We start from the raw sequence: 25,348 nt of genomic DNA on the forward strand, positions 1-25,348 counted from the left end.
TCAACTACTCCCGGCAGTGGCACTATGCCCTCCTGCTACATCCTCCCTCAGCTTCTTCCATGTGGTTCCTTGGTTCCCAGGAACAACCCCGAAGGTTATCCACTTCCCAGACTGGTTCTCTAGCCATTCAAGTGTTCAAGCTCAACAATTAACAACTCTGGGGACATCTGACACCGTTCCAATAAGTTCTCTTTTGGCTTAAGCTGGTCAAAGTTCGTTTTTGTTGCTTCTCAACAAAAGAACATTAAAGTCAAAATCAAACACTGGTACAGGAAGTACAGAAATCAGCTGTTTGTATATATACAGGGTTGGAGGAGCAATCACCAACACTCCTTCCATGTTAACTACACTGTCTTCAGTGTTGCACATTCCTGTTAAATCTTTGAACACATGTGTACATGTCATATATTGTTGTAATCATGGTAGATGTTATAGACTGAATTACATCCCTTATAGAGATGCTGACATGCTAACCTCAGTACCGTCAAAGTAACCTTATTTGGAAATAAGGTCTGAGTAGATGATCAAATTAAGAGGAGATAATTAGAGTGGGCCCTAATTCAGGGAGAAAGCCATGTGAATATGTAGGCAGGGAGAAAGGCAATACTTTGTGCCTTTCTCTACATGCCAGAGCACAAGGCACCGGAGACAATCAGAAGCCAGCACAGAGGAGCAACCACCCCTGCCAACGTCTTCATCTGACTCCTAGCCTTCAGTGCTGAGACACAAATTCCTGCTATTTAAGCCACCTGGTTTGTGGTACCTTGTTACAGCAGCCTTAGCAAACTCATACAATATATATGATTTTCTTTTCTTTTTTTCCTCACTTTAAAATTGTAGCTGTCACTTTTCATGTTGTTGCACTGTTTTCCTGTCGATGTTGTCAACTGTTCTGAGGTAGTGGCTCATGCAACACCCCAACTCACTGGTCTGCCATAACTGGACATTCACTTTGACTTTTGTGCCTACACCATATTGTGAAGAATAACTTGTGCAATAGCTTTTTTTCTCCTTTTGGATAACTTTCTGAAAACGTCACCAGAATTGGATGACCATGAGGCCTGGGGCTGAGCAGCTTTGCAGAAGGAAGACAATGAGTGCACTTTGTCTCCAAGGGCACACAAGTGAATGGGTTTTGAATTCTGAATGGGAAGAACGTTGACATACGCCAATGGGAAAGAAGGGAGTTCTAGACAGCGGGGGCAATGTGAGAAGCGCGAAGGGAGTGTGAAAGCCTACAGCAGATGCAGGAAGACTGGATGGCAAGCTCTGGCGGGAGAAGGGAGAAAAACAGATGGAAAGTGACACTCCGGTTTCACAAAAGTCCATAAACTCATTTAAGGAACTGGGGCTTGATTCCAATGGTGGGAAAGAGTTGAACATGAACAGTGGCTCTGACTAGAGAGTGTATGAAGCTTGGCCTCAAGGAGGTGATGGGGTGGCTGTGAGGGGAAGGGTTAAGGAGACTGAGAAGCAAGGTGATCCTGAGAGCCAATGGATGGGACCTAGTGAGGGGAGTGATGAGGAGGGGAGTGATGACTCCCAGGTGTCTATCCTACTGGGTTGAAAGACTGACAACGTCATGAGATGTTCACAGATTTCCTCAACCTCCACCTGCAAGTCCCACCTTGAGTCCTCCCAGTACATGTGACACGAGTTAGAAACCATGGCGACACCATGTGGGGTGGTAACATTCCCTCACCATTCACCAACTCCCTGACCTCTCACCACCCAGTGTAACACGGTCCTCGACGATTTCTGTGTCAGAATCCATCAGAGACCTTCTTGTCCCCATTTTTGGTCACCAGTCACATCCTCTTTGCCTGTCCTTAGAAATGTCTTCCTTGGCCAGGGAGTCCATACCTCCTTGCTCTCTTTCCCTTCCTTGACCCATCTTTTCCCTACCTCCCTCCTTCCCTCCCCGGAATTTCAGTTCTTCAAGTGACACCCTCCACCTTCTTCAAGTCTGTTTAAACCTCACCCCATCTTACAACTTCCGTTGCCACCATCACACGCAGGATGTGCCCACACAGCGAGGTGGTGGTGCTGCTGCAGCCAGCAGCCAGGCTTCCTAATGTCCAGCTCTTACTCTCATGCTCACCACATAATATTCATTTCTAAAAGTAAGACAGGAAACTGCCATTGCAGCTATAATCATTAGGGTTGGCTGCACCTCTTTCAAGAGGCAGCATAGTTCAGTGGTTAAAAATGAACCACTTAGTATTAAAAGTTCTATTTGTAGACTCAAATCTCATTTCTGCCCCCTCCTGAGTGACCTAAGGCAGGTGACCCATATATACCTGGGCTTTTTCATCTGTAAAAACGAGAATAATAGCATCTAACATGGCAGGTAGTTAACGAAGATCAAATAGGCTAATACATGGGAGCACATGGGGCAGTCTGCCACACGGTAAGTCCTCAATAAATGTTGGCTCTTGTTACTCTGGTCCATGCCATTCATTATCTGACCAGCTGATTGGTTCTGACATGAATATTGGCAGAGGGGAAGATTTTATTTTTTAAGAATGTAAACATCATTCTGAAAACATGCGGTTATTAATTCAAATCAATAAGCATTTACTGGACAAGTACTGTGAGAGCATATTAACTCCTGTATTAGACAAACTTTTCTTTGGTGTTCAAAACAGCATCTGCAAATCTCAAACACCCAGAAAGCGCTTCAGAAAGGTTCAGACATATGCCTGGGACTCCATTCTTAGCTCTCCACCTACAGGAACTTAGATACACAGATGAGGGGAGCAAACTTCTCAAGTGGGGTCACTGTGATGACACAGAGCACCCACCCCGGAAGAGCTGACGACACCCCCACGCCTGCATGAGCAGACCCTGAGGCAAGCCCTCCTCACTCCCAGCTGAATAACAACCAGGCCCAGAGGCAGTGGAGAGGTGCCCATTCGAATGGGCACATTTGTTTCATTGAAAACAGTCCAACATAAAAAAAAAAAAAAAAAAAAAAAAAAAAAGAAAACAGTCCAACAGAGGACTCCACAGCAGTTTCTAAAAAGGGACCCCTGAACAGGGTGGGCCTGAGAAACTCACCATTGGATGCTCGCATCTGCCGCCGGCGTCCCACGCGGTCCAGCCCAATGGGGGTGCTCTGGGAAAAGGTGAAGGGCCGCAAGCGGGCCGAAACCGCCTTGTAGGGCAGCACCTGGTGAGCTGGCACGGGAGGCCTGGCTGCCGGCTACAAAAGGAAAGCAAAACGCTGTGAGGGGATGCCAGGAAGTGGCACCTCCTGCAAAGCTCTTCACACGCACAGCAGTGAGCAGGTCGGCGCCGTCACCTCCAAGCCACTCACACATGTGAAACACTTTCTCCAAATCATGGCAAGAGCTTCAGGCTGCACTGGGGCTCAGTTGTGATGAATTATTCCAAGATTTTAGAAAACCAGTATCGACTCAAGAGCTCTTACCTCACGGCACACATTTCATCTTATTTGTCAGTAACATACCAAAGGGTAATACTCTAGTAAAAGCAACGTGTCCAAGAAGAAGAAAAGCAGATTTAGGAAGTGGTGGCTTTCTCACACAGATGCAGAGGCAGAAGGGTAAGAAGATGTGCTCCCGGCAGCCGCCTCGAGGGGAAGCACACGGTGCTAAAGACCCAGTCCTGGATGACAGCCTCGGACTGGCACACCCATCAGGGACATCCACATGCAGGCACTAGGTACGTGTTTGTGGAATACAAATGTTCCTTACCTAAACTATCATGACAAATAAGCTTTGTTTAAAAGAAGAGTTGGTTTTCCATGAATTTACCCAGGTCTGTTTAGAATCACCTATGTACCCTGTTGATTTTCCCATGTGAACCATCTCTATACAGCGAAGGTCAAGTTGGTTTATGCTTTCCTTAGGTTTTCTTAGTATTTTCCACCCAATTCCCTAAATGAGCTTACAGTACATAAAGTTATCTTACCACATTCCTTCTTGATGCTCCAAAGTGAAATGATTTCAAAGTGCTTTCGATTTTCCCCACACTGTGTTTTAAGTTAAAACAGATTACAGTTTGCTTTGGTTCAGAATTATTTCCTGGCATATAGCTCATCTCAATACCACAAAAAGTTCACGGTATTCTTCCATTTAATTTTTTATCTTAAGAATACAATTCAAAAAAAAAAAAAGAATACAATTCAATTGAACTCTATTAAACAAGAGGTATTTGAGCACTTCCTATAAACAAGGCATCAGGCTGGGCTCTACGGGGGGAATGTAAATATAAAATCCAATACTAACATAGATTTTCCCCTTTAAGAGAATATTTTGAGTCACTTAAGATATCAGCTAGCAAGCTCAAAAAGTGAAACTGGGCACTTAATCATATACTATTCTGGGAACCCCAGACTATGGCTGGGTCTCACCATTAGCATACACTCCTCCTGAACAGGGCCTTTATTTAAATGTTTTGTAGACTCAAAGTGTAAGTACTTGTTGAATTACTAAGGGGAAAAGATAAAGATTTTAAATCTATTGGTAAAGCAGTTGCAAAGCAGCAACTTGAATGTAAAGAGTTAAAAAATGGTAGGAAAATGATTTCCTTAGCTCCTAAAGAACCGATTTCTTATTTTCTTCTTATCTTTACATTTTAACATTGGAGGACACTTTCTCTTTCAAGAACTTCTTTCAGGAAGCTCACTAAATGTGCACTGCTACTTTTTCCTTATTAAGATCTCAGGTGATTTAGAACAAACAGCAAACCAGTTTCACATACTGTTTGAGATTCCAGGAAAGACAGAAGATTAGTAAAAGGCATCCACACGTCAGACGGTTAGTTTAATTCATGCGTGCTTTCAAAGTCAGGAAGAAAGGTTGTGAGTCTGTCGTCCTTGAGGCAGAGAGAAGAAAGAAAAGCAGCGGCCTGTTTAGTTTACAGAGGAGAACAAAGGCCAGGAAGCTGGAGGACTTGGTTTGCTTTGGTAGAAGCACACCAGATCTTACTTGGGCTAGAAGACTCTCTATTTCCTCTGTCTGGCTGTTCCCATAGAAGCTGACCCCGCCTATCACAGAGATGGGGCGTCTTCTCCGGCTTCCTCTGGGGCAGCCCACGGCAGGGTTCTGGTCCGCAGGGACTGTGGGGGCCGTGTTTGGCTGGTGGTCCCCCTCCGAGGAGTCCTCTTTCTGGGGGTCTACAGCAATTGAATCTTCAGGAATAGACAGACTTCGGTGGGCCAGCTGGCCATAGTCAGAGAGTGGTCGGGGCCTTGATCTTCTCCCAGAACCCCATTTCCTCCTGGTGATCCTCTGAGACTCTGTCCTTTCTTCATCTCGGGATGAGCCCCGCCTCCAGGATTCCTCTGTCATGACCTTTTCAAATGTGAACAAGTTAGGTGAGCACCAAGATCCAGGAAGGTATTGAAAGAGAACAAGCCATACACTCCCCTCCCAGCCTCTTCGGCCCTGCCTTAAGGCCTTATTGATGTACTTGTTTGTTTTAAAAAGTTATTTGTCTAACAGGAAGACATAACTGCACTGTGCATTAAAATAAGCAAATCATCTTTAATTGGAGGCTGAATTAAAACCATAATCTAAATAGTGATGTATGGTGACTAGTGATGGCCTATGATAAAATTTATTAAGGAAATCAGTTCCATTGCGAGTTGCTAGAAAGAAGGAACTACAGTGTTGCCCAAAAACACACATAACAACAGCATGGGGAAATGCAGAACTCCAAAAGGAGAAATGAATGTGTAATACCTTACACTGCTGCTCTAAGGTATTTTCTTGCAATAATCTTTAAAAATAGGATGTGCTTTAATAAAAGTAAGTCTGGGCTGTTAGCGCCTGACACTCAAGGACTTGGGTCTTTTGGGTAGAGCACTGAACTAGGATTCCAAGAACTAGATCAGGCTACTAACTAGCTGTGTGACCAGGACAAGGAACAACTGACCTTTCAGGACTAGACAATCCCACAGCTGGCAAGTCTGTGGTCCTAAACTAGGCAACACTTTCAAACTATTCAAATACTGTTTTCAGAGACATGCAGTGTACCAGCAAAAAACCATGAGGTTAGAAATGGACAGCCTTCTGGGTAAATCAGCCTGGGCCACTACCTAGCTTTGTAACCTCAGGCCAGTTACTTAAGGTCTGAGGATTCAGTTCTGTAGCTCTTCACTGGGGAATAAATAATGGGTCCTGGTGTGGATGAAATGCTGTAACAATGATAAGTGAGATAGCCCTTATCAGCCACAGTTAATTATTGCTCTTAAAAAGCAGTGTGTAGAATAAGCATGCCCAGATTCAGCCCGGCCTGCCAGATAACCTCTATGTCAGCATACCCCTCAAAGTCTGGGTTCAGAGGAAGGCTGCTACATAGTTCTACAGGAAGCACATGCCTGTGAGACTGGGCACCTCCAGTTTCTCCCATCTCTGGTTATTGTTTAAAAATAAAATAAAAAATAAAAACAGACCAGAACCCAGGGAAGAGAACAAGAACAGAGATGTCTCTCAAGGGCAGGGCAGACCTGCAGACAGCCTGCAGAACTGCCCCAGGCAGCCCGGCACTGCCCCCAGGACGGGCCCAAAAGATCATGCTACTCGCCCAACAGTGGCAATCGAGACCTCAAATATGGTTCCTGTAATTTTCAATCCCATGTGCCTCGGAGGTCCCTAAGATCATACACAGTTGACATCTAAGCAACACAGGAGTTAGAAGTGCTGCCCCTGGCACAGTAAAAAATCTGCATGTAACTTTTGGCTTCCCCCAAACTTTACTAACGGTCTACTGTTGGCTGGAAGTCTAACCAATAACAATCAACACATATTTGGTATGTTATACATAGTATAAACTGTGTTTTTATAATACTATAAGCTAAAGAAAAAAAAAGATGTTATCAAAAAAATCGTAAGGAAAATACATTTCCAGCATTGTACTGTATTTATAAATAATTTTTAAAAATCTGCATGTAAGTGGACCTGCACAGTTCAAACCTATGTTGTTCAAGGATCCACTGCACTATGAAAAATCTGATGAAGAGCAAAGAAAGCAGAAAGGAATTTACAGATGCTCTACTGCACTGCCATCATTTTTCAAATTAGGAAAACCAAACCTCTAGAAAGGAAGGGACTTGCCTACGGCCACACAGTAAGACAGACACTGAACGTGGGTCTTAAAATTTCTGTTCCCAAGATACCACAAAATTTCCCCACTGTACCAAGTCACCTCCGCTCAAAAGCAAGTAAGTTCTGGCAATCACCACTTACCTTGCTGTCTGTGGATTCTGACTGCATGGAACTTCATGTTTAAACCATGTCACCACTGAGAGGTCTAGAATACACCACCATAGTATAAAAACTCTTCTGAGCTCAAGGTATTCAAGAATAGACTTTTTTTTCTTCTGAACTCCTTTATTTGCCTGAAGCCAGAGCTTCCCAAAATAACTCAATTGTCATAAATCCACTATCTTGAGATAGGATTTTCTTTCTTCCAATGAGGGAAGATTTGACTCTTATCAGTTGAGAAGAGAAGACCTGGCCTCAGCAGAGGTTGCCACAAAACTATCAGACCTCCCATCTGCTCTTCCACAGGCCCATTTATCTTTCCTAAATTATTGGGTTTTCCAAGTCTTCACCACCTCCCCTTCCTCTAGTAAGAAATACAAATGCCCCCAATTCTTATCACTTCCTGGAGTCACTTTTTCCTGTAAACTCCCACTTACTTACAGGAATGAAAACCTGTCTTTTCTCTTCTAATCTGCCTTTTGGCAGTTCAATTCTATACACCCCCATGTACTAAGCCTAAGAGGGTGGAGGAAAAGTCTCTCCTCTCTAACACCACCATGGGAAAACACGAGAAATCAAGAAAACATTAATGTTTTTTGATTACATATGAAAAACAAGTTATTATTAAACCAAATGGCACAATTTAAGCAGTCAAGAATAAGTCCATTTATATTATCAACCTGTAATAAGAAGGTTCAGAAACAAGGTGTTAGAAAAACAGCAGCAAGACAAAATTATAGGCAGTAGTCTAACTGGTAACAAATCTATGTGCAGCTTTTTGTTGTTGTTGTTCTTTGGGTTGTTGCTTTTTGTTTTTGTTGTTTTTTCGGGTGGTTTTCTGTTTTTTGTGTTTTTTTGTTTTGTGTTTTGTTTTGTTTTGTTTTCTTGCACTTAATGCAACATGTAGCATGCCTCACTAAAGCCTTGCTGATGCAGACAGGAAAATAAGGAAATGGGTGTAGGAAGACAGGAGGCTGTCTTAGTTGTTCAGGTAAGAAATCCTTCTGAGACCAAAACATACTCCAGGAAGTGAGGAGGCTACATAAAGGCAGGTATTCTCAAAGCAGGAAATCAGAGGGCAGGAGACGTGCACAGGATGATTTCTTTAACACGTCATACCTCGAGTGTCAGCTACTATTCCCACCAGGGGGTACACATAAGAACCCACTATAATTCTCCTAGAACTATTTATAGAGTTCCACCAAAGAACAAAAGGAGAAAACAGCCTTTCTAAGTGGTACTGAATGTTCTAGGAATTGCAAAAATTAGTTAACAGAATAATATATACAATTGAAATGTCCACTTTACTCCTAGCAAAAGAGAAAAAAGGAAAGACAGTGATCCTTAGCCAGAAGAGACTTAGATTCCTAGCAAAATAAATGAGAATAGATGCGTATTCTAAAACTGAACCTTCCTTTGGCAAAGTTTATGTACTTCGAAATATGACAGAGGTTCATTCCGGGGAACAGAGCTTGACTGTGATTATATCTGAACTACAAACACCTACCACCACCATCACCACCACCACCACCACCACCACCACTACCACTCTCCACAAGTTATAACCTACCCGGGACTCTGATACAGGCAGTGGTGGCCCACAGATACACTGAAGGAACAAGCAGTTGACCATATCCATGCTCTCTGATATTCTTTCTCGCCTTTAAAACAGGACAGTGAGGGTGTAAGTGGCCATGCCAGAGCTATGTCTGCTGACGCTTCTCCTCACAATCCACCAGTTTGGGCTTCAGACCAGTCCAGGGCTCTAAGCTTAATTGGCCAATTCACACCCAAGTCACAAACTTTTGTAAACAAACTTTGCAGTGGAGTGGCTGCCCTTTTAACTCTCGCTTCTCTGTATAGTTTTAGAGTACTTTCTCTAGTCAGGAATCCTGAATTTTTTTCTTCCTCTACAAGATTTCTTTCTTTGCTTTGCAAAGTAAAAAGCCAAGATAGGTCTAATTACCTCCAGTGAGACACTTCAAAACATTTTTTGAAGCAACAGTGAGAGTAAGTTATTAACTGAGGAAAAAAGACTTGACAAAAAGCCAGGATGTCACATATATCCATTCAGAAGCTTAGTCTAAGTAAAGTATAGAGGATCAAATATCAAGAGCTATGGCTTGAATTATGCCCCTCTAAAAGGTATTGTTGAAGCCCTAACCCCTAGGACCTATGAAAATGATCTTATTTGGAAATACAGTCTATAGATGCGATCAAGTTAAGATGAAGTCATGCTAGATTAGGGGAGTCCTAATCCAATGGCTGATGTCCTTAGAAAAAGAGGGAAATTTAGACACAAAGACAAAAGTAAAGAGTCATATGAGAGCAGAGGCAGAGATCAGAGGGGTACATCTCTAAGCCAAGAAACTCCAAGCACTGCCACAAAACGCTTGTGCTGCTAGAGGCTAGACTTCTGGCCTCTACAACAATGAGAGTAAATCCTCCTGTTTTGAGCTGCCTAGTTGGTGGAAATCTGTCACAGTAGCCCTAGGAAACTCATATAGCACAGTAATTCAGGAGAAAATACTATAAGCAGGGAAATTAAGGTGCTTTGGGAAGATGAGAAAAAAAATTAACCAAAGCAGAGCTTTTACACTGGATGAGCCAAAGATATTCTCAAGATGCATACTGATACAATAAACAAGGCTCTCACACTTTCACAGGTTCTCAGCATCCTGAACACCATCAGGAACTCAGGTACAGTCACAGAACTGAATGTGAGACAAGAACACATCTCAACATCTCATGTTGCAAGGGGTCAGCAATAATGATAATAATCAGAGCTGTGGCTTCTGAATGTCCGTATGTGCCAGAACTACAGCAGGCAGCAGGCACGGGATACCCTACCTAATCCTCACCATCACCATGGGAAGTAGCTAACTATTCATGACATTTTACCCACTTAGACACTAGGGCAATTACTTGCTCCTGTTAGGAGAGCTGAAAGAAAGAGTTCCGCCTAATAACTCGGTCTGTCTGATTTCAAAATCTCGGTCCCTTCCGCTCTGCAGGCCTGCATCCTTGGCATACACTTTTACAGAAAGAAGATGAAATCTGGTAGGTCCTCCTGCCTTTAGCTGTAGAGCTGCTTGGGTGGGGGTGGGGGAAGGAAATCACAGGAAGAGAGGCTCTCTGGTACTCCTGCCAGTTGGGGAAAGCTAGCGACTCGACCCCTTCTCCAAATCACCATCTTAAATACATAAAATAGATAAAATTATAATCAGATTATGATAAAAATATTAAAAGAACTGAAACAACAATATATATAAAACACATAAATTGAGAAGACTAGCAATAGGTCTAGTGGAACATCCATCTAGTGGAACCTAGACCTATTGCTAATTCTTTTGAAGCACTGATAAATATACGAGATTTTAAGATACCAGCAAAAACTATTATAAAATGTAAAAAAGATCTGTGACTTCTATGGGTGACAAAATCACAGGTGTTGATAAAACTGCTCTGGCTTGTTGCCTACATTCATAATCAAAGGAAATGCTACCTTTTACCTACAAGGTAAAATAAAGCCCCACTCATCCATTTCTGTTGACACAATCCTCAGATGAGTGGAAGTTCAAAACTCCCAGTAGACAGCTTCACTTAAGACCAGTCTATGGTACCAGTTCTGTGCTCCAACTCTAGAAAAATGAAATTTTAGGCCTTACACATTATAAAGCTTAAAAAATGCACCTCACTATTTAAAGCTATATGTCTCTAACTAATTTCCCTTTAATGAAAATTAATGTGTCATAATCAAAAAGACCTAAGCCCTTTTTTTTAAGTGTGATTTTTTTTTAATCTGAATTGTAGAGTACTTGGGATGGGGTGGGTCATAAATACATGTCCTAGAATTTTAAGTGAGGGAGGGAATTCATAAGATCCCAGATCAACTACTACATTTTAAGGAGTTAAAAGTAAGAGCAAGAAAATGTTTATATATTTAGAAAGATGAAAGCTTGAGCATTGATGACATTTTTGTCTTTTTTTGTTACTTTAACACCAAAAAGATACTTAGTTACTTAGAAATCTTAAATTGTCATCAACTTGCATTTATAATCTACCTAAAATCATATTTTCAGGTATGTAAAGAAGGCATTATTACACCCATTTTGAAAATGAGAACCTAGTCATGAGAAGGCAATGGATTTAATTAAAGAGAACATGAGAGAGATCAGGTACTTAATTTCATCTTTGAAAGGGCAGCACCAGACATGATGTCCCCCATTTGTAGATGTACAAAAGAAAAAGGCAATATGGTTTATTGCAAAAAGCCAGAGCAGCAACTTCCACAAATACTAGACCTCAACACGTTGCTCCACAAAGAGCCTCTGCCTGCTTATCTCTTTTACATCTCTCCACTTCCGGTTTATGCTTCCCCTTTGGTGAATTCTCTGGGCTGTTTGTGGGTCCTCACTCACGGGTATAGGCATATGTATGTACATCTTCCCCGGCTCTTCCTCTCTACTGCTTCCTCCCCCGTCCCGCATCATCTCTCACCTCCCCTCTTGCTCTAGGCGCCACTGCCAGAGCGGAACTTTTCCCTTCAACTGGTCACATATGGAACTGCAAATACAGTTGGTTTTGTTTAACTTACTGAATCATGTTTGGTTTCTTATCTTTAATTTTTAGAACAAGTGGGTGGAATCATTTTTCTTTCTCCAAAGCTGCCTTTTCTTTTATACACCTTGATGGTGTGTGTGTGTGTGTCTGTGTGTGGAAACTGCAGTGGCACAAGGAGAGGCATTCCAGAAGTGGACCGCCTACCACCCAACCATTCTAATTCTCCCTCCTCCCAACTTTCCAGGGGTTCACACGCCTTTTCCTACCACACTTAAGCTAGTGAAGGAATAAATAGTTAGGTGGGGTTACTTCTAAAATTGTCCAAGCAAGAAGAGAAAGGGAGCCTCTGACTTGGTCTGAACCAAGTAAATGGCCAAACACCCCTCACTTAACTAACAGCCACCTTAGGAAATCATGCATGTTCAACCTTGCTCCATTCTAGTTCAAGGACCACCCTCGGAAGGGACAGACACCATCATAAACTTGTCGCTCCCCCTTATCAGACCCCAGATTTGGACTTAGCCCAGGTCTCTACAAGAAACAGAAGAGAAATGGAAACCCATTTACCAAGGGTTTCCTTCCATGGCTAGAGGCAGCAGTACATACTAATGCTGGGTAACATGCTTACCAACATACTACATCTTAAAGATACGAAGTTTCAACTTCTAAGAACCTTAGGGATTGTTGAAATTCTGATAGCAAATGACTAACCAAAAACTGTCTGATTATTATCAAATGAGATTATACACACACTGGTAATTTTTATGTAACTCTTAAAAATTAAAGGAAAAGAGAGAAGAAAAGGAACTATTATGATCTGGAAAGCTATGACCTTGTCCTTTGGGTTCAAGGAATAGATAGGCCATTTGCTAAAAAAATATGACACAGTATGAAAAATATTTAAAAATGTATTCATGCTTGAGGCTCTTGAAGTAAAAGGGGAGTATAGTGGACTTCAATTGCCCTTGCATGTGTAAAACTGATGATAAAATATACTTAAAACACACTTAGTGAACCTACCATTTGTTTTATAAGCAAAATAGTTAATTTTTTAAAAATGCAAATATTTGAAGTTCATGGAGAATACAATTTAACTCAACACTCTTAGCCCAGTTCTATAAACATAAAAAGGCACTTAAATAACTATGAACATTTTCAACACTGTTGACTTGTTACACTATACTGAGAAAGCGGTGCAGCTGAGCTCATCCTCATTTATTTAAAATAAAGAAATGAAGTCTATATGATTGTGATGCACCCCATCCTGGCCCCCCTAACCATGCCCTGTGCTCCTAACCCATCTCCCTTACATTGTGGGAGGAGGGTTACCACTGACCCTGGGCAAACACAGGGCCAGTGATGAGCTTTCCTCCCCTGACCTTCATAATAATTACTTAGGGGAATTCCATTTTGGGGGCTTATCTAAACAAACAAACAAACAAACCAAAAAAACAAACTCAAACCATCCTACCATCTCCAAATCAACAGCAACACAATCCTAGGTTTGGCACACAAGCAGAGAAAATAACAGAATTGTAGGTTGCAATTTATGCCTAGACTCATTAAGAGTAAAGACACATTTAAAAACCATTATATGGGCAGCCCGGGTGGCTCAGCGGTTTGGCGCCTGCCTTCAGCCCAGGGTGTGATCCTGGAGACCCAGGATCGAGTCCCACGTCAGGCTCCCTGTGTGGAGCCTGCTTCTCCTTCTGCCTGTGTCTCTGCCTCTCTCTCTTTGTGTCTCTCTCATAAATAAAGAAAATCTTTTAAAAAAAATAAAAAAATAAAAAAATAAAAAAATAAAAAAATAAAAACCATATAAAATAAATGTATGTAACAATTCTATCTTGACATTTTAATATGTATTTTATCTCTGAAACACATGATGACGAGTACCAGAGGTCTACTTAAACTTTCTTCAATTTATAAAAAGCGTTATTTTATAAAAATGAACTTACTTTCTTCTTTTCCAAGTTTATTGATAACTAAATATTCTAAAATCATGAACCATGTTTTAGATTTGAATATATCAAAAATCCACTGTCTTTCTGAACTGTTTTGAAGAGCAAAGGTTTTTTTCTTAATGCTGTTTTGACCTTCGTTGTACAAAGAGGGTAGAAGGAATTAATTAGGAGGAGAGGGGAAAGAAGAATGGGCAGCAGAGAAGGAAGTACCAGTTGATTCTCTACTGGAAGAAGACAGAGGTGTCTGTTCGAGGAATCACAAGCATTTCAAGTCATGGATGACAGCACACAAACACTCAAATCAATGGCTCCAAGTGCCTTTAGAATCAAGAAAACTGAGGGTTTCTGGATTAGAATGCAGAATGGCAACTTCATGAATCATCTCTCTTCCCAAACTATTTTTCATATTAGTGAAGGACATCCAATATATCCCACATTTGGTATTCTCGATTTGTTCCCGACCTTCACAAGCCAAAGCCACCCAATCACCATGTTCTGTCAATCATTCAATCTCAGGAGGACTCTGCTCCATTGTTTCTTAAGGAAGTATTCCAATAGTTGCTCAGTTTGTTTCTGTCACCAACCTACTCTATACTACTGAAACACACATCTAATTCTAGATGGCCATTACCTAGATAGAACAAACCCGAGGTCATTCAAAATCTTATCCAAGATCTCTCCAGCTCTGTCTTCAGATACAATTATTTTCCAGCCCATATCGAATGATTCACCATTTACCACATATTTATTTACTATATGTAATTGCAAATGAAGTAAATGTTGCTCTCTCTAGGATTATCTTTTTGCCTTTGTCAATCTATAAAATTTATCCTTCAAAACTCATTTGAAATACTGCTGTAGAAAAACTTCTTAAACTCCCCTGGGCTCTGAGCTCTTTGGTCCTTTCTGTGACTCTATTAAAACCACCACAATGTTTACATAGCATTTATTTGACTCAGCATCACACAAAGGCAGCTATTACTATTCTTTCCAAACTCCCAATATTATGGTAGTGTCCTCATAGTCTACACTGGAGCCTGAGAAATAGGGAATTAAAAATGCTTCACACATGTGGAAAGAGATGAATGGCTAAGTTGGTGGATAGACAAATGAGCAAATCAATGGACAGTTCTAGGTGGCAAGGAAGCTGTTCCCTCCCTATATTTATGGATGATTTTGTAAAAATGAGCTTGATTTAAGGTATTGCTTATTATAACTAAATATTTTTTTATTTTTATTTTTATTTTATTTTTTTTTTTTATAACTAAATATTTTTAAATCAATACCCATGTTTTAGATCAGGACACAACCATCCATTCCTGTCTCTTTCATAACCTACTTGAATACAGCCCACCCTGAAAACAGACTAGCTGCAATTTTCCTTCCCTTATTATTAATAACTCTGTTCTGAAGTTTCAGATATGTGAAGTACATGGTAATGGAATCTTTTCCAACAAGTAAGTGTCCACTCCTGGCAACAGAATGTAAACAGAAAGATTTAGAACCTCTAAAAAAATCTCTTTTCTATATTTCAGTTTAAGTTTGAAGCATTACTGTATTGGCAGGAGAAAGGGATAAGATGAAGAAGCAATGAACAAAGAGGGCATAGTGATGGGAAGTTGGAAAAAAGAACCCAGAAGAGTCAGAGAAAGTAATGACTTCATGAGGATTTTCTTTCTTCCAGCAGCAATCACTGACAACGGACTGCGTCACTCTCCCTGAAACTTAACAAGGGTCTGGCAAATGAACCTATCAGGAAAACACTGACCCTAAATTAAAGCTGCTGTTCACCAAGAATGCTTCCATCAAGAGTGGCTCAGCCTGGGGCCCCTAGATGGTGCAGTCAGTTGAGGGTCCAACTCTTGGTTTTGGCTCAGGTCGTGATCCCAGCAATCCTAAGATCGTGAGATCAGAGATGGAGCCCGGCATTGGGCTCCCTGCTAAGCACGGAGTCTGCTTTCCCTCTCTCTTCCCTCCTCCTCCACCTGCACACACACTCTCTCTAAAATAAATAAATTCTAAAAAAAAAAGTAGCCCAGCCTGTCTGTATAGGACTGTCACGTAAGGCAAGACCTACAGACAGCACCGGTGGTGTTCCTTTCTTTATTTCTGAGGGATATGAGAACATGCACTCAAGAAAAATATCTTGAAAATGTTTAATTCAAAGCCTAGCAGTGAAAGAATTAGAGATGAATAATTTATATCGCAAAAGGAGTAAAAACATAAAGCGAAGTGTACAACAGAACCTTGCTGTAAGTAAATAGGTAAAAATTCATACCATACATAAGAGAATGAGGCTGTAATGACTGACCTTCGTCACAAACCATATTTAAGGCTCCATGCCTACCTCTCCACCTGTAGGTGCTGATCTAGAAGAAATGCCACACTAGAGACCTGGAGTCACACCAGTCCTACTGTCCAAGGGGCTTTCTTCACTCTTGTGTCATCAAGGAAACTACCAAAAGTTGTCAGAAAAGGGACTGACGCCCCTTTGTTGAGCTGCTGAGCCCATCCCAAGTAGCCAAAAACCACATAAAAGAATCAAGAGGAAGGAATCTGATTTGGGAAAGACCAGCAGTGTCAGGAAATGGCTCATGCTCAGTGGAAAGAACATGAGTCTTGGATTCAAAAGAGAAAATAGAAAGGAAATTTATCAAAGGACTATGATGCCAGCATTTACCAATTCCATCTCATTTAATTAGAACACCCTCTGCAGCAGATATTTACACTTCTATTTTAAAGATAAGAAAGGCTATGACAAAAAGAAAGAAAGAAAAGAAAGAAAGAAGAAAGAAAGAAAAAGAGAAGAAAGAAAGAAAGAAAGAAAGAAAGAAAGAAAGAAAGAAAGAAAGAAAGAAAGAAAGAAAAAGAGAGAGAAAAAGATTATGAGATTCCACCAAAGATCAGGAAACCAGCAAATGGCTAGAACTGAAGTCTACGTGTCAGCTGTCATGCAGGTGGTGTTTCTGGGCCTTCTTCCCCATTCTAAGACCAGCTCTGGGCCCAGTTGCTATTCAGCAGCTGGAGGAGGGTCCTGCAACCTTTCTAAGCCTCAGTTTACCCACCTTTTAAAGCAAATACAACAATGCTGGCCTATTTCACAGGGTGGCTGCCAGAATCAAATGCAACAATATTATGTGAAGGACTTTTATTAGCTGCAAAAGTGTCATACAAATTTGAGAGGTTACTACTGGTACTTGTATTTTTATTTTTATTTTTCTGATGCATTTATTTTTAAGAGACAATTACATCTTCAGAGTTCTAAATGAGTTGGTAAAATTCCAGTTTCTGGGAGTGGGTGGAGCAACTGAGGTACTGACAATCCTCAACATGTTTTTTTTTTAAGATTTAAAAAAAAAATTAAGTAATCTCTATAACCAATGTGGGGCTTGAACTCATAACCCCAGAAATAAGAGTCATATGCTCCACTGACTGAGCCAGCCAGGCAACCCTTCTCAACAGATTTTGGGCCAAATTCTTCATTCTACTATTTCTGCTTGAAAAGGTTTCATTTCACTATTTTGCCAAAAGGAATTTTTGTTTGTATTCTGTAAAAATTCATATCCAATTGATATAGAGTTCGAAGAGAAAAATAGGATTACAGGTTACCTTTAACTTTTTCAGGAATAACTCTCTTTCCTAAATCAAGAGTTAACAGGTAGATCTGGAAGAGAAATGTGCAAACCTAAAAAACAGGATACTTAACATCTACAAGAGCCTAGGAACTTAATTCCTAGAAGGAATTAAGCAGAAATCAAGAGCCTGTCACTTAACCAACTGAGTCACCCAGGCACCCCTCCCCTTTTATTTTAGTGGGAAAATCCTACTTGATATTTCACTACAGAAAAACTATTCTAGAAATGAGCCACTTTATAAAGTTCAAGGATTACATGATTATATGTATACTACACTATTCTTTAGATTTTACATTTTTACAAAATAATTTTAGAAGTGGCTTTTTAAATTTATAAAGTTCAGTAGCCTGTCAGATATTAAACATCCAATCAGAAATATTTTGAAACATTCCATGGAAATTTCTTTTAAAAAGACAGAAAATGTTGACTTGATTGTTAAAATAAAAAGCTACTAGGAGCACCTGGGTGACTCAGTCAGTTAGGCATCCAACTGTTGATTTTGGCTCAGGTCATGATCTCAGGGTCATGAGATTGAGCTCCATATCCAGCTCTGCACTTGGCACAGAGTCTGCTTGAGATTCTCTCTCCCTCTTCCTCTGCTGCTCCCCCAGTTCATAGTATGTATGTATGTATGGATAATTAATTAATTAATTAAAATCTTGGTGGGTTTTTTTTTTTCTTTCACATTTAGGCTCATGATCTGCATTTTACAACTTAATAATATTTTTTTAAAGATTCTATCTATCTATCTATCTATCTATCTATCTATCTATCATCTATCTATGAGACTGCACTCACAGGAGTGGGGCAGGGGCACAGAGGGAGAAGCAGACTCCCCGCTGAACAGAGAACCCAATGCAGCTTCAATTCCAGGACCAAAGGCAGACGTTTAACTGATTGAGCCACCCAGGCACCCCTGACTTAATATTTTTGCCAGAGATCTTTTTCTCTTCAGTTCTTCTCCTGCAAAAAGAAAAATAAACAAAAAACACCTTAGGAGAAACTAAACATAAACTAGCACAAGGACAACTAATAGAAAGCATGGAAAGCATATTAATTCTCTTTACAACACCCTAAGTGGGGTGATGGTGAACAAATATCCACCCTAGGGTTGCTAATACTTTTGGAATATACTGATATAACAAATGTCCTTGTAATAAAATGTTAACTTCATTACAAAAATATTTTTTTAATTTTATTTATTTATTCACGAGAGACACAGAGAGGCAGAGACACAGGCAGAGGGAGAAGCAGGCTCCATGCAGGGAGCCCGATGTGGGACTCGATCCCGGGTCTCCAGGATCATGCCCTGGGCTGAAGGCGGCGCTAAACCCCTGAGCCACCTGGGCTGCCCATTACAAAAATATTTTTAAAAGCACAAATAATATATTTTCAAATTATCTTTCCAACTGTAATTGCAGTTTCTGTGATTCAGGTTCTAGGGCTTCTCTGTCAGAGAAAATTGAGAACCCAATGAGGTATGGAAATTTATATTCTCTGTAATGTAGAAACTGTGGACTGTTCAACAAATGAAGGTAAAATAACTGGATGAAATTATTTACCTCACATTACTCAAAATTTAACTAAAAATTGAGCATATGCCATTTACAAATGAGGAAAGTAAAAAAAAGAGAGGCAGAGGCAAACCAAAAAGAGACTCTTAACTATAGAGAACTCATGGTTAACAAAGAGGAGGTGTATGGAGGAAATAGGTGATAGGGATTAAGAGTACACTTATCATGATAAGCACTGAGTAATGCATAGAATTGCTGAAACACTGTATTATACACATGAAGCTAATAAAACACCGTAGGTTAACTATACTAGAATTAAAATAATATGAAGACAGCCCAGAGACTGTGGGAAAACATTTGCAAATCATATATCTGGTTAAGGATTTGTATCCAGAATGTATAAAGAAATCTTATGGCTCAACAAAACCAAATGCAGTAAAAGTATGAGCAGAAGATCTAAATAGACACTTCACTAAATAAGGTAAGGGAATGGCTAATGGCTAAGATTAGGAAAATGCTAATGAAAATCAAAGTGAGACACCATGACATACCCACTTGGAAGGGCTAGAATCCAGAATACTGGTGATACCAAGTCCTGGCAAGGGTGCAGAGAAACTGGAACCCTAATCACTGCTGGTGGGAATCTACAATGGACAACTGTTTAGAAAACAGTGTAGCAGTTCCTCAGATGGTTAAACATAGAATCATATATGACCCAGCAACTCACCTTCTACTTATCTACCCAAGAGAATGGAAATGTATGTCCACATAAGACTTGTACATAAATATTCATAGCAGCATTATTCATAACAGCCCCCAAAGTGGGAACAATTCGAATGTCTCACAACTGATGAGTGGATAAACAAAATGTGGGATAGCCATATAACTGCCTGTTACTCAGCCTTAGAAAAGAAATCAAGTGAGGGGCACCTAGGTGGCTCAGTTGGTTAAGTGCCTGCTTTTAGCTCAGGTCATGATCCCCGGGTCCTGGGATCAAGCCCTGCATCCGGCTCCCTGCTCAGCAGGGAGTCTGCTTCTCCCTCTCCCTCAGCCCCTCCCCTTGCTTGTTCTAATAAATAAAATCTTAAAAAAAAAAAAAAGAAAGAAATTAAGTGCTGATATATGCCACAACCCATGAATCAACTTTGAAAATAATATGCAAGGTGAAAGAAGGCAACATATTACATGATTCTATTTCAATGACATATCCAGAAAGGTATAATCTATAGACACAAAAAATAGCTCAGGTTCCAAGGATGGAACAGGGAGTGACTGCAAATGGACGTGAGGTCTCCTTCAGGGGTGATGGAAATGCTCTAAATCTAGATAGTGATGATGGCCATACAACTCCATAAATTTACTACAAATCATTGAACTATTCGCTTAAAAAAAATAAAAGAAAAAAAAAACTGAAATTGGGCAGCCCGGGTGGCTCAGTGATTTAGCACCACTTTCAGTCCAGGGCCTGATCCTGGAGACCTGGGATCGAGTCCCGCGTCGGGCTCCCTGCATGGAGCCTGCTTCTCCCTCTGCCTGTGTCTCTGCTTCTCTCTCTCTGTGTGTGTCATGAATAAACAAATAAAATCTTAAAAAGGAAAAACTGAAATAGAATGCAGTTCAGCAGTTGCCTAGGTCTTTACTGGGAGCAGGAATGACTGCACAGGGCATGGGGGAACTTTTTGGTATAATGGAATATTCTATAATTTGACTGTGGCAGGGACTGCACAGCTCTATAAATTTCCTAAAAATCATCAAACTGTATACCCAAAACTGGTAAGTTTCATGTTATGCAAATTAGACTTCAAAAAAAGTCCTAAAAAGCCTTGGGCAGACTTGCTAGGGTCACTACATTTCTTCTATATATGTGGCCTCTTATTTCTGCTTCCCCAGATGGTTCTGCGAAATAGCTGTGGATCATTTCTAACCTCCAGAAGAACTGTTTAAGTCTCCTAAACAGCTACCTGAGTAAGCCAAAGAGTCATACCTAAGTAATCTTGAAAGAGTCAAAATCATATAATGTATCTATATCTGATTCAGCCACACCAAAAACATCACCTTGGAGCTATCATGATGCGTTGAGTACCCATCACATCATCATCATCATCATCATCATCATCATCATCGTTGTCGTAAAACTTCCCAATTTATAATTCACATTGGAAATAGGCCTGACTTTAGCCCATTACTTCAATACTAAAGTTGGAGGGAAGTTTTATTTAAGTGACATCGTACCTTGTGCTGCCACAAAATACCCTTCTTTTTAGGAGTCAGGGAAAAAACTCAAGTAGTGTTTCTCAGGTGGGGGCCACCCCGGTGGGTAACAGGCAAGCTAAAACCAGCACCCGCAGAGACTTGGAGAAGGCCCTGAGTGGGGTGCCAACAGCACAAGCTGAAACCCTGTGTAGTAGTAACAAATTCTATTCTACAAAACCTCCCAGGCAAGTATTCAAATTGCTTTAACTTTATAAGACTGGGTTCCAACAATGGCTTCCAACAATTTTGAAGCTACAAGTCCCCGAGGAAGAAAATGATAAGATCCTAAAGCACTGGAGTGTTCAAGTAAACTGAGGCTCAGAAAAGGAAAGGGATTTCCCACCAGGGGCCTGCATGTTAGTGGTAAGGACTAGGAATAATAACCTAATTCGGCTCTGAGCCATTGTTTTCACGACTTGTTTGATTATTGATTCCAACATAAGAGATTGTCCCGATTACCCATCATCTTTGACTTCTCTCTCCTCCAGAACATTCAAATGAGAATTAAAAATATAAACTGTGGGGATCCCTGGATCGAGTCCCGCATCAGGCTCTCTGCATGGAGCCTGCTTCTCCCTCTGCCTATGTCTCTGCCTCTGTGTCTCTCATGAATAAATAAATAAAATCTTTAATATATATATATTATATATAAAATATATATGTGTGTGTGTATATATATATGTATATATTTATATATATTTAATTTAATATATATATATTTATATATATATATAAATTGTGAAATCATTTGAAATGTAACCTCTCCTCTCTGTCTCCATGGTTTTAGTATAGATCTCATCCCCTCTGGACTAAATTATTGAGGAATGCTCTCTCCCAGGACTGCCCCCATCCCAATCCTCTCTATGTAGCTGCTCTCCTTCTGTTGTCCCTGGTAAACACCTTGCTGGCTTGCTCCTGACTGCTGGGTAAAGTCCAAGCTCCAAGCAAAGCCTTTCTTAACTATGTACAGACCTATCTTTCCAATTTTATCTCCCACTTCTCCACCCAACCACCCTGTACAAAAGTTAAAGTGAGCAACGTGCAGTTCCCTTAGCACCACAGATTAGCATCTTTGTGGACACTTAACTTACTATGTGCAAAGCTCAGTGCTGAGTTCCCTACCTACATCACCTCATTTTATCTTCACAACAACTGCATGCGATAGGCAGGTACTCTAGCGACCCCCAGTTTACAGGGGAGGAAAATAAGGCGTAGGTAACTCTTCTGGCTGACTCTCCCTGTGTCTACAGACCTCCTCCCTCCCCCATGCTCTTCCAGTTAGCCTGGAAGGCCCTGCCACTCCTCCTCAACTGCTGCCCACTGCATTCCCCATCCCGATCTTCTTCAAGACCCCACACACTTGTCTATCCCCAGTTATGCAACTCTTTACCCAAAGTTAATAATCCTGTCTTTGGTGCTTTCGTGGTACTTTGTACATTCCTCACTGGAAATACCACACTACATAATTATTTGTATATATTCCAATATACAAAATAGAATGTGAATCTCTAAGAATAAGAATAGCTTTTTTTCTTTGACTCTTTCTTTTCCCTATATCTGGCATATATATCAGGGAGGTAAATACTGAGTGACAAAGTACCTTAGGCTTTGTAATGTGTTGTTTTATTTACTCCTTTTCCTTTCTTCCTGATATATTCTATTTCCATCCCCACATTTAAGAGCCTTATTATCTCTGAGCTCTCTCTGGAAATAAATCCCTGATAGCTTCCCCCTGGTCACCTTTCTTCCCAATTTTCTTCTTTACCAATGGTGGATTAACTTCCGTAAAACACAGTTCTGAGCTTGGCTCTTCCCAACTCGAAAGTATCCTTGACTCTGTGGTGCTATGAAGTAGTGTACATATTCTTTACTCTAAATTCAAGAGTGTCCATGATCTGGACTTAATGATTTCATCTAAACTTGGTTCATTCCCCTACATCAAACCAAATTATGTTACTTCCTGTTCTATCAAATCACATAGAATCTATATCTGATGACTGAAACTAAAATGTAGCCAGCTTATCTTCAAATCAGATTCAATCATCCTTATTAAACCTTCCTTGATTTGATACACGGGTAAAAACTACAACTCTTCTGAAATCCCACAGCATATGGTTTTACCTCTTTTGTGGGATTTAATCTATTCTGCATAGTTCATAGGATTTAGATACATCTTAGCTCTTTGAGGATGTCCTTGACATCCTCAAAGAGCTTCATCTAATTTGAGTGTCTGAATTTGCTTTGGTGCAGGAGTGAATGAACATATAAATGGTAGATCATGCTGGAACCTAACTCTCATGCTTAAAAAAAAAAGCGAATGTGAAGTCAAACGAACTGTTTGAAGATCTTTACAATCTGTCTTAAGACAATAACATAGTCAAAAAACAGTTTTGGAAAAATCTGATCTTAAATGGCCCATGTTTCAAGAAATCAGGCCAATCTAGGATGGAAAAATCATGTAAGTAGGTAGTAATCATCACAGAGTAACATCCAGTGTTAAACACTGGGCTAAGTGCTTAATGGGCATAAATCCCTTGGTTCCTATAAACATCAAAAACAGAGGAAGCTATCCCACATTCTAACCCTTAAGAAGACTGAGGCCTGGAGAAGCTCAGCAGTTCACTTAGTGGTAGTTATCTTGGAATGGCAGGGCCAGGATTCCAACCAAGCTTAAAAAAAAAAAAAAAAAATCTACTAAAAGACTAAAGCTCCCTCTCAAGGAGTTACAATGGATTTTCATCATTTAAAAGAGCTCCAAGGCGCCTGAGTGGTTAAGTGTCCAACTCTGGATTTCGGCTCAGGTCATGATCTCTGGTCGTGGGATTGAGCCCTGCATGGGGCTCCCCCACTCAGCGCTAAATCGGCTTGAGATTCTTTCTCCCTCTGCTCCTCCACCAAGTGGTGCATGTGTGCATACAAGCTTTCACTCTAAAAAAATAAATACAATCTTTAAAAATAAATTAAAAAAATAAAATTGCTTCATCTAGGAGCATATCTCAACACTATACTTCTGAATCTATACTGCATGAATAAGGACAGGGTCCCTTTCCTAGTGACCTAATTCAGCCAAATGAAGCTATTCTGTGACTTGGTAGGAAAACCAGCAAGAACACTAAATCCTTGTGCTTGTGCCTGTACCTTTATCACAGAACAGGAAGCACTGTCTGCAAGTATAAATACTAAACTGCACTTTTAAACCAAGTAACAGGGGTGCCTGAGTGGTTCAGTCCATGAAGCATCTGCCTTCAGCTCAGGTCATGATCCCAGCCAGGTTCCTGGGATCAAGCCCTATGTAGGGAGGGCTCCCTGCCCAGTGGGGAATTGGCTGCTCTCCGCCCCTCAACCCTTCTCCCTACTTATGCTCACTTGCTCTCTGTCACTCCCTCTCAAATAAATAAATGAATAAAATCTTTAAAATAAAATAAACCAAGTAACAATTTTAGGGAGTCCTTCAGCAGATAATTAGTCTTATGAAGAAACTCACCACTAGGTGGCAGAAGTATAAAGTCAACCAGGTGATTTTTCTACAGTGCTTCTTAAAAGAGCTGGACACTTGCCCATCCTTTTTCCACAGTAATAGAAAATCCTGTTAAACTGTTAAGTTTTTTCAAAGATTATTTTGTCGCTTTGAGAGTGACATGTTATACATAAATGGTTCTACAGTTAAAAATTATTCTCCCTTATTGAAAACTGTTTTGTAATATTTTAAATACAATATACAGAGATCTCAACCTTTTTTATATTCAACACTAACCACAACTTCAACTAGCTTTAAACATACAAGTAGAGGGCAGCCCCCGTGGCTCAGGGGTTTAGCACCTGCCTTCGGCCCAGGGTGTGATCCTGGAGTCCCGGGATAAAATCCCATGTCAGGCTCCCTGAATGGAGGCCTGCTCCTCCCTCAAAAAAACATACAAGTAGAACCATACCACCAATGAATTAAATAAAAAATAACACACTGTACATTAAAACATATTGACACTGAAATTAATTTTCTGTAATGCTATATAAGATAGACAAAAACTGCTTTTAAATCATAAAGGTTGTAGTTCCTGCACTTTGTAAGGTTTTTTTGTTTGTTTTATTTGTTTCATTATGCTTGGATTTAGTTCTAAATGTCAAAGTAAAAGGAGGCTTCAGGTTATATTTTACAAACACTAGTCTTTAAGTAACACTGAAGATTA

General features: G+C 40.4%; 1 protein-coding gene across 6 annotated transcripts in view; it reads right to left on the reverse strand.

The window, feature by feature from the left end:
• The window catches only part of SPATA13 (spermatogenesis associated 13), a 347,397-nt gene that overhangs the window by 52,827 nt on the left and 269,222 nt on the right, over positions 1 to 25,348 (reverse strand). For 4 of the 6 annotated variants that reach the window (XM_072719826.1, XM_072719829.1, XM_072719830.1 and 1 more), the window contains exons 3-4: positions 4,956 to 5,321; positions 3,061 to 3,205 (exon numbers count right to left, since the gene is read on the reverse strand). In XM_072719826.1, the coding sequence (XP_072575927.1) occupies positions 3,061 to 3,205; positions 4,956 to 5,321 (511 nt within the window). Of the gene's footprint in view, positions 1 to 3,060; positions 3,206 to 4,955; positions 5,322 to 8,805; positions 9,017 to 25,348 lie in introns of those variants that run through there. The other 2 variants (XM_072719831.1, XM_072719828.1) reach the window with 2 other exon arrangements.

Source organism: Vulpes vulpes, chromosome 9 (genome assembly GCF_048418805.1).
Source record: "Vulpes vulpes isolate BD-2025 chromosome 9, VulVul3, whole genome shotgun sequence".
NCBI lineage: Eukaryota > Metazoa > Chordata > Mammalia > Carnivora > Canidae > Vulpes > Vulpes vulpes.